The sequence below is a fragment of the Sardina pilchardus genome, chromosome 7 (assembly GCF_963854185.1).
Source record: "Sardina pilchardus chromosome 7, fSarPil1.1, whole genome shotgun sequence".
In the NCBI taxonomy this organism is placed as follows: Eukaryota; Metazoa; Chordata; class Actinopteri; order Clupeiformes; family Clupeidae; genus Sardina; species Sardina pilchardus.
The window spans coordinates 25,145,779-25,155,372 of NC_085000.1; the positions used below are offsets into that span (position 1 = coordinate 25,145,779).

Below are 9,594 nucleotides of genomic sequence, written 5' to 3' on the forward strand. Positions count from 1 at the left end.
TAATCCAATAATTCATCATCTTTTTAGGCATATACACAAATTTGTCTGAGCCATTTTAGAATAATGTACGCAAGATAAACAAGTGATCTCTGAAACCATGGGGGCGTCATTGTCATGGTCATTATCATTTTTCAGTGTTGTTTGATGATATACTCCTTTACTCAACTGACAAGCACATAAGTACAAATCATGTACTGCTCTTTCTCTCAAAATATCCTTTACTTTCCTGTCAGCTTTTTCAGCCTCTTCCCTCCTGAGGATTGTTTGTAGCGTTTAACCAATTTATCAGAGATATCTCTTAAAATTGCTGAAGACAACTGAATACCGGTATGAAGAACTTTTTTTGTTCTAATTTTCCCTTCATATTCGAAACATCTGGGGGGCCATGTGAAACTGAAAATGTGATCTGACCTGGGACCTTACTTATGTTTGACACCCCTGTGATGCAGCTCACCATGCAATTTAATTGCTATTTCTTCACTCAAGAAAGTTAAGCATTCTTTGAAAAAGCTGTAAGGATACAAATTCAGCCATGACATTCAAGTTTAGTGACATACATGGGTAAGTTAACTCAGTGGTAAAACTCCTAGAAGAGACATGAAATGCAGAGGTGGAAAACAGCTTCAGTGAGTAAAAGTCCGATCATCCTTGTATCAAATATTGGTTCTGGACTTAACACAGGTGATCTCATCAATTAGCTGCTCCAAAGTTCCTTCATTACTGACAAGACAGAGCAACATAATGCATCTCTATGGAAGCAAAATTCGAACAGTTCCTGTCTGCTTAAAGAGACGTGTCGCAAAGTCGTCATAGTGGGGTATTGATCTCTGTCATATTAGCAAGCAGTTAAATTAGAATGTAACGTCCCTTTCTAGGTCTGCTTAAAGGGGGATTTCGCCCCCTTCCCCTTTGCAAAAACAGAACACGGAAATGTTCGAACGTTTGCGCCTCTCACTCCGCTTTAACCCTCTCTGGCTGCTCTACCTAACTGAAGAGTTGTGCTGATTAGAACGAGCCGATTTAAATGAATGATTGGCACAGATATGAGGTAGGACTTTTACTCACTGAAGCTGGAGTTTTCCACCTCTGAGGAAATGAGGCATGTAGGAATATTCGATTAGGAGGCTTAACCACTTACTGTGTGGTCACCAAATTTGTCAACAAACCACACACTTGGAATACCTCACAGGTCCTGAGACAGCTGTTCTATAAATATTCAGTCAGCTCTCTTTAATGAGTGCAGTAATGCAAACAAAGGAATACAGGATCAATTTGGCATTTGTTTACATCATTTTATTAGCCTATATCTGTAAATATCTTCTCAAAAACTTTTCAAAATATGGACTTTGCTTTTGTGGTTTGTGTGTATGCATGAGCAAACCCCTACAATGCAATGGCAGCAAATTTGACAAAGAAAAGACATAGCAGCTGGTTTAAAAATGAAAAAAAAAAGAAATTACAAAGCATTTACAAGGCATTACCGGTTCATAGTAAATAAGGAAAACATACAAATTTAATCACCACATGTATGACTAGAAAAACTGGGATCAACATGACTGCGTATGGAAAGCATTGACCTTTCAGTACTTCCTGATAACTTAAAAACAACCGCATACTGAAAAATTCACACAAGGGCACCCTCCCTATTCAGAGATGAGAGAAAAAAAAGCAGAGAAAATCTTATGTACCACTAGAGACAGAAAGTCTAAATGACAGATCTGACCATAAACTCCATCAAGTGAATTTCAAGTCAGACATGAAGTCAGTCCAGCTCAGCTGTATCACACAAACAAGAACAGCCAAGCAATGCTCAACCCCACCAGTTCACAGTTGAAGAATCTTATGGTCTTTTCTTTGAAATACAAAATAATCCTTAAAGCAATGGACCTAACAAAAAAACACAGGTAAATTTACCTCGGCGTCCATTACAAAGCCTAATTTAGGCATAAGAGCTCACACTGTATGTACAAATGATCCCCCTGCACACTCAATGCAAAACAGTGGTTTAAAAACGGTAAAAATGAACATGATGCTCAAACATAAAACAGTGGTAAATACTGTTAAGTTAACCCAGTAGTGACAATTAAAAAGCCTCAGACTTTGTGTATATGTTATAGTATTACTTCTGTAGTGATAATTAGTTTTGAAATAGAACCATATACAGTTTGTACCTTGGATTATGTAAATTCTCTCAAAAGCATCAACAAAGTGTATATATTTATACATACAGTCTTATAATATATAATATATAGTCCAGTCCATGACTGTTCATAAATAAAAAGAGAAATGAGTGTAGGTGTCCATTTTGTTTTTCATTCTACTTGGGATCTTCAATTGTGCCCTTGCTCAGGTCTGTCATTTTGGGGTATCTCACTTTCTTTTGATCCAGTTCGTTCTGTGCCCAAAGCAGTAACTTCAGCAGCTTCGCCAGTTTTGGTGTTGATTCTCTGTTTTCATAATCCAGTACCGCCTGGTTTACCTCACTCCATACCTGTGGAGACGGTTATTAATATTCAGAATCAGTTTTAAGTCATTTAAATATTTCAACATAGAAAATGCAGTAGTCATAACAAACACACATCACAAACTGAAACACACAACAGAAACGTCCTTAACCCTCACTGCAGGACGGTCACAGAGGCGGCATTGGACCATAAAATCACACAATGATCCTAAGCATATAGCCAAACAGACAAGTCTTTTTAAATCAATTTGTTGGCCTTTTACCGTTTCATGGCTTCTGTTGAGAAACAAATAGTTTGCCACATACAACAAGGGACTGGAATCAAACGGTCAGCTGATCCATCCGTCTGCTTTCACTTCCAATGAAACCTGTTGCAATTGCCAGCAGTTACACATAGCGAAGGACTTCCGAACATGGGCATTGGCGCCGACTAGGCTACCTCAGAGCTCTGGCCTACCTCTGCTGAGCTCGTTCTTTTCATTATGTCAAGTAGAGAGTGCCCAGGCATCAGAGTGTGAAATAGACACTGTGCCATCTATGGGAATGGCGAGCGAGTCAAACTCATTTCAGGACTATAGCTTAAACGCTGTTAAAAAATGGAATCGATAAATTGATTGTAAATTGGTAGAGCTTGAATTGTGATACGAATGTGAATTGATTTCTGCACACCCCCTCCGCATTGATGAACAGCTGGTGACCTCCACACTGCGCAGAATTAATCCACACAAGGTCTCTGGCCCTGACAGGCTTAGAGGGAGGGCGCTAAAGGAATGCTCCACTCAGCTAAGTGGCGTTCTCACCAGGCTGTTCCAACACCTACTGGACTCTGGCTGTGTCCCTGACCAGTGGAGGGAAACCACCATCATTCCCATCCCCAAAAAGGCACCTGCTGAGGCCCTGAAGGACTACAGACCAGTGGCACTAACATCTGTGCTGTGCAAATGCATGGAGAAGGTGGTCTGTAACCTCCTATCAGGCATGGTGTCAGACAAGCTGGACCCATACCAGTTTGCCTACAGGGCAAGACGTGGTGTGGAGGATGCAAGCCTCACACTTTTAGACACTGTCACCAAAAACCTGGACTCAGCACACCCACACACCAGGATTTTATTCATGGACTTTTCCTCAGCTTTTAACACAGTGAGCATCAACAAACTTTTACATCACCTATCAGATCTTCAGGTTCACCCAACACTCACCCTGTGGATAAAGCACTTTCTGCTGGACAGACCACAACAGGTGTCTTTTAATGGGGCTAAATCAACAAAGCTCATTTTAAACTCTGGACTCCCCCAAGGCTGTGTTTTATCCCCAATCCTCTTCTCAGTGTACACTAATAGCATTCAGTGTAACAGTGAAGGTATGGCACTTTTTAAATATGCAGATGACATTGCCTTGGTTGCACACATGTCCCACACTGATGCCCTAGCCCGATACCAGCAGGCAGTGGACAACCTGTCTGAAACTTTTGTTGAGCTCTCCTTAGAGCTCAACATTGCAAAAACAAAGGAGCTATGCTGTGGGGGCAGAGACAAGGCATCACCTCTGTTCCAGCCACTTAACATCCAGGGTCAGCTAGTGGAGCAAGTGCAGGTATTCAAGTACCTGGGCACAGAAATAGACACTTCCCTGTCCTTTTCACAACACACCAATACAATATTCAAGAAAGCACAACAACGTCTTCATCTGCTCAGGAAACTCAGGACATTTCAGGTCAGCAAGGACGTACTAACTTTGGTCTACCGCTCCCTCATTGAATCAGTTCTCACTTTCAACATATCTTCCTGGTACAACCAACTCACCATCAAGCACAAAACAAGACTCTCCCGGATAGTAAACCATGCTGCCAAAATAACTGGTTCCCCCCACACCCCCCTATCTGAGCTGTACAGTCGCTCAGTGATCAGGAAAGCCAACCTGATCACAGCGGACCACTCTCACCCCCTCCATCACTCCTTCCAGCTACTACCATCAGGCAGGCGTTTCAATGTACCACTGGCCCGGAAGAATATTTATAAGAAATCCTTCATCCCTTCTGCAATAACCATACTGAACAACAAAAAATGATTACCACAGCTGATACCTCAACACCCCATGTCTTGTCCTTATATGTCTGTGTGAATGTTTATTTGTGATTGGAGCCTTGTCAAAGAAAATTTTCTTTAACCCTTGTGTAACAGACAATAAAGTACTATCTAATCTAATCTAATCTAATCTAAAACGTGTCTTTTTCTGATTCCGTGTTTCTACCACAGTGTCTTGCAGCTTGTCAAACATATTGATAGAGTGAATCATTTTGTTCTTAACTCTTCAGTATGTGTGTGTGGTCTTGTGCGAGTATGTCTGTATGTACAGGAATGTGTGCGCACCGGTATATATGTGTAGCTGTACAAACTTGTGTGTACTGCCAATGTGTGTGTGTGTGTGTGTGTGTATACAGTATGTGTGAATATGTGGACATGTATGTGCCTGTGTGTGTTTGTGTACACTGTATGTATATGTCCGCATGTGTGTCCAAAAGCAGTGATTATATCGCTTACGGATGTGCACGCAAGTTACTTAAGATGTCGAATTCCATAAACTTTGAGCCTTTGAATCACAAGATAGTGGCACATGCATGTCTTAAGATAGTACGGACACAATTTCATGAAATTTGGCATCTAAAGAATAAGGCAGGGATGCAGCATATCAAATCTCATGTAAAACCTTTATATCAGAATATATTGGCACGCAAATGTATTGGGGTTTGATTGATTCCTGGTGGCATTTTTGTTAAGAATGCAGAATGTGACAACGTACAATTCCAGTGATTTTTCTCATACATAGATCTGTCATAGAAATAGAGGTCACAAAGTACTGTCGATACAAAAAACAAAACAAAACAAAAAAACTGAAAATCGGTTCTACCTAGCTCAAGTTGCTGCAACCAACAGCTAGAGTTGTCAGACAGCTACAGTGCTACACTCATGGAGTATGGTGATGAGCCTCCATGGTCATGCTCCCAAAGTATAGCACTGTATGGTTGTGGTTGATGTGCCTCCTTGAGACCAACATGCCCCAAAATGTTGTAATTTTGGGCACAATGGTTGACAAGTTATTCCATAAAATTTCCTCTCAAGTCCAAACAGACACTCACTCACTCACTCACTCACTCACTCACTCACTCACTCACTCACTCACTCACTCACTCACTCACTCACTCACTCACTCACTCACAAACAGTTCAAGTTCAAACAGACCCCCTACTCTCACTCACTCACTCACTCACTCACTTTCTGCCGCTGCATCATATTGAGAAGGTCTCCAAAGGGCGACTCCTCTGGGTTGTCGAAGGCCAGCAGGGCCAGCGTGCGCTCCATCTCGGTCAGGCACTCGCGGCTCTCCTCCCCCTGCTCCGCCAGCTGGGTCTGGGCAAACTCTAGCGCCGCCTCCGTCTCCCGCAGACGGATCAGCTCGATAAGGTGCTGTTGCTGCGGAGCCGAAGAGTGGCGGAAATGGGAGAGGGGTAGGATTGAAAAAATAAAGACAGGGATAGAAGTCAGAAACCAGAAGAGAGAGGGTGAAAAAGAGGTAAGGGCAGAAGAAAAGAAGAGGAGGTAAATGTAAGATGGAAGATGGAGATAAAAGTGGATATATAAGAGTGAAATGTAATGGAGTGGAGAAAGAAAACAAAAGTTTAGACGAATACCAACTACATTTCTCCATGTTTAAAGTCATTTAGAATGACAAATAACAGCTATACTATGTTTGTCCAAGTTTAAAACATGAAATCTAAAAAAAAAAACGTTTTCACTATGCGGATGATACCCAATTTTATATACCAGTGGCACCTGAAAATTCCTGTTCATTGACCAACCTTTTTCTTTGTCTCAGTGACATTAAGAATTGGATGGCTAACAATTTTTTACAGCTTAATGAAAATAAAACAGAAGTGATCATTTTTGGACCATCAAACTCTGTCAACACTCTTAGCAAGGCGCTTGGCCCTCTGTCTGTTAACCACCACAGTGTTGTTAAAAACCTAGGTGTTTTCCTAGACTCTGCTTTGACTTTTAACAAGCAAGTCAACAGCGTGGTCAAAGGGAGTTTCTTCCAGCTTCGACTAATAGCCAAACTTAAGTCCTGTCTTTCCAACAGTGATTTAGAAGTCCTTATACATGCCTTCATATCATCTAGACTTGATTACTGCAACTCATTGTATGTAGGTTTAACTAAGTCAACCCTGCACAGACTCCAGGTTGTCCAAAATGCTGCAGCAAGATTGCTAACTGGATCTAAGAAACGTGACCACATTACACCTGTGTTGGCTAAACTTCACTGGCTCCCTGTTGAACAAAGAATTAATTATAAAATTCTGCTCTTTGTTTATAAAGCCTTACATGACTTAGCACCTCAATACATCTGTGAATTCCTTACTGTCCTCCTAGACCTCTTCGTTCTTCCTCACAATGTCTTCTTTCTATTCCCTCTGCTTCACTTAAATCCAAAGGTGACAGAGCTTTTTCTGTCTATGCCCCCCAACTCTGGAATAGCCTTCCTGATACTGTCAAATCTTGCCCCACTATTACTAGCTTTAAATCCAACTTAAAGACTTACCTCTTCTCCCTAGCTTTTAACACTCCCTGACCTCTCCACCTCTCCCTCAAATGTTTCCTTTTTGTTTATCTCCACTGTTGTGTTAACTTCTTAACTTTTCTTTAATTTCTTATTTGTTTTTATTTTTAGTTTCTATGTTTCATTAATATTATCATAATGCCCATCCTTTTGCCTACTAATATTGTATTATTATTATTATTGTTATTATTATTGATGATTATTATTATTGTTATTTATTTGTTCTATGTAAAGCACTTAGGTGCAATGCTGTTGCTTTTAAATGTGCTATATAAATAAAATTTGACTTGACTCGACTTGACTTGACTTCATTTTAAGTGTGTGCAAACTAGCACACGCATAAACACATTATAGCGCAATACAGATGCTTTCTGTGTCCTGTGGAGAAGAGTCTTACCTGCAGATGAAAATACAGGTAGCGGTTGGTGTCGAGGAGCTCCGGATGAAGGCTATTGATGAGAGCAATTGCTTCCTGGATCTGACCTTTTAAAATCATCTCACGGATCTTTATCCGTTCATCCAAGGAGTCGAGATCCACGCTTGGCTCAATGCCTGACTCCATACGGAATTTCTCTGCAGCCTCTTTAAAACCCTCTGTGGACAGACATAATATATAAGAGCTGTAGAGTCCTTCTTTCTGTATTCTTTTTTACTGCCCTTCACAACATGGCAAGTAGGCTAGGCCTACTGACTCAGTCATATGTTCACCACAACAGAATGACCAAGATCACTAAATAATTTAATAAATAACACCACGAGTATATTTATAGGCTTGTAAATGTGACTTAGCTACAGGGTTAAGAAAAAAATTGACCATAATATGACGACAGAATGCTGAAAGAGATGACGCACCTGTGACCAAGTAGTTCATGATCAGTCGGTTCATATCGGCTCGCTGGATGTGCACGTTGTTCAGTTTGTCCATCCACTCATCTTTTGAAATATCCTCAGGCTTTTCAGCGTAACTCATCATGAAGAAGCTACAAAACCAGTAACATTAATGTTACGGTAAATCTATAGCAACTGTTTAATGAGGCACAACGAACCACATCGTCAATGTAACCCGGAACAAAATCTACAAAACGACAACAAAGTTTATTTTGACAGAGGATGATGCTTCGGTTTTGTGACCAAATTACATTATTCCAGGAGACTACGGAAGATCATGATGAGCAATCATGTCAGAAATGTAAGTTAGCAAGTTAACATAGCGATAGTTAGCTAAGTAGCTAACGGTAACAGTCTAACCCAGCTACGAATGAGACAAGTTTACCGGCAGATAACTTGTTCTGCGCTGGCGTGCTTATGCCATAAGTTAGTTATTCATTGAAACGGAGTGCAATTCGCCTAAATCAGAACAAGTGTTTATTTTACTACGGACACTTGTCAACATTTTAGGCGCCTTTTAATTTAAAATTACGACAAGCTAACGTTGTCGAAGTCCGCTACCCTTTAGGTGCCAGCTATCCAGTAAATTGAGGCCTCGGTAAAGAGCAAAACATTGAAGCCTGAAGTTGGTCCTTTTTGAGACGCTAATAGACGCTTCAAAACAGAGAAATAAGTGAATAACAATGTTTAGGTCAATGCATGATAAAACATAACGAATTAATACATCATATCGCTTCATTTTAGTGAGAAATTGGCGTGGGTAACAATTATACCATACCTGCTTTTTATAAAATCTTGGTTGCAGCAAGGAATTTGGGCCGCGGTAGGGATCGCGCGATGACTAGACGTCGTGTAATGGTGAACGAGATTTCAGTAGGGCGAAGTGATTGGTCAGAAGAGTGACGTCATCGTTGCTGTGCTAAAACTGATGGGCACGTTCACCGTGGTCAAATGGGTCAAAGCTGCGCAAAGGGCCATGCATTAGGTTCACTGTCGAAAATGCGCAGCAGTTGTGGGATTGTGGCCTTTGTCTGTGATGGCTATTGCCTGTAATGTTGCTGGGTTTCACATATCGTCGTGGAATTAAGTGCAATTATTACTGACATGAATGAAACTGCTGATGAAAAAGCATAAGCTAATGTGTGACCTATAGTCCAGGAGCCCAGTTGTTTAGCATTACATTAGGCCATACTACATCATAATATGTCTAATTGAAAATGAACACGACTTGTCTCTCAAGCACTTATCATGGCTCCCATTTAATCAATCTCATTGTCTGTATCAAAACTGATTTCTGTCATTTTCCAAGTAGCCTAATCTAGGTCTAGTCTAATGGCAGCCTGTGATCCTAGGCCTATTGAGACGATATGTTGGACAACAATATTTCAACACAAAAGGTCACTTTTGTCACAGTAGGCTATAGTCTGTGAGGCTCAACCCTCTATTTATAACCAAATCTGTCAGTGTCACCTCAAATTTAAGCATAACAGATTAATATTCACACTGATAATGGAGCAGTCTTGGGGGTGAGTTTGGGCCAATGGTTGGGGGTGGGGTGAAATGCGTATAAGCTTCTAAAAATCCCCGATATCAACAAAGAGGGGAGTGCAAGGTATTTGTTTAGCTCC

At 40.8% G+C, this 9,594-nt stretch overlaps 1 protein-coding gene across 2 annotated transcripts; it reads right to left on the reverse strand.

Moving 5' to 3' along the window:
* Positions 1–1,278: 1,278 nt before the first annotated feature.
* Positions 1,279–8,832, reverse strand: LOC134087764 (glucose-induced degradation protein 8-B homolog). 2 transcript variants are annotated; one of them, XM_062541477.1, is made up of 5 exons: positions 8,745–8,832; positions 7,931–8,058; positions 7,476–7,672; positions 5,737–5,934; positions 1,279–2,491 (listed from the first exon to the last, which is right to left on the reverse strand). In XM_062541477.1, the coding sequence occupies exons 2-5, from the start codon at positions 8,049–8,051 to the stop codon at positions 2,318–2,320; spliced, it is 690 nt and encodes a 229-aa protein (XP_062397461.1). In that variant the 5' UTR covers positions 8,052–8,058; positions 8,745–8,832; the 3' UTR covers positions 1,279–2,317. The 2 variants fall into 2 exon arrangements, with proteins under 2 accessions (XP_062397461.1, XP_062397460.1); XM_062541476.1 differs by having other exon boundaries at positions 7,931–8,153; positions 8,745–8,773.
* Between the last annotated feature and the right edge of the window lie 762 nt (positions 8,833–9,594).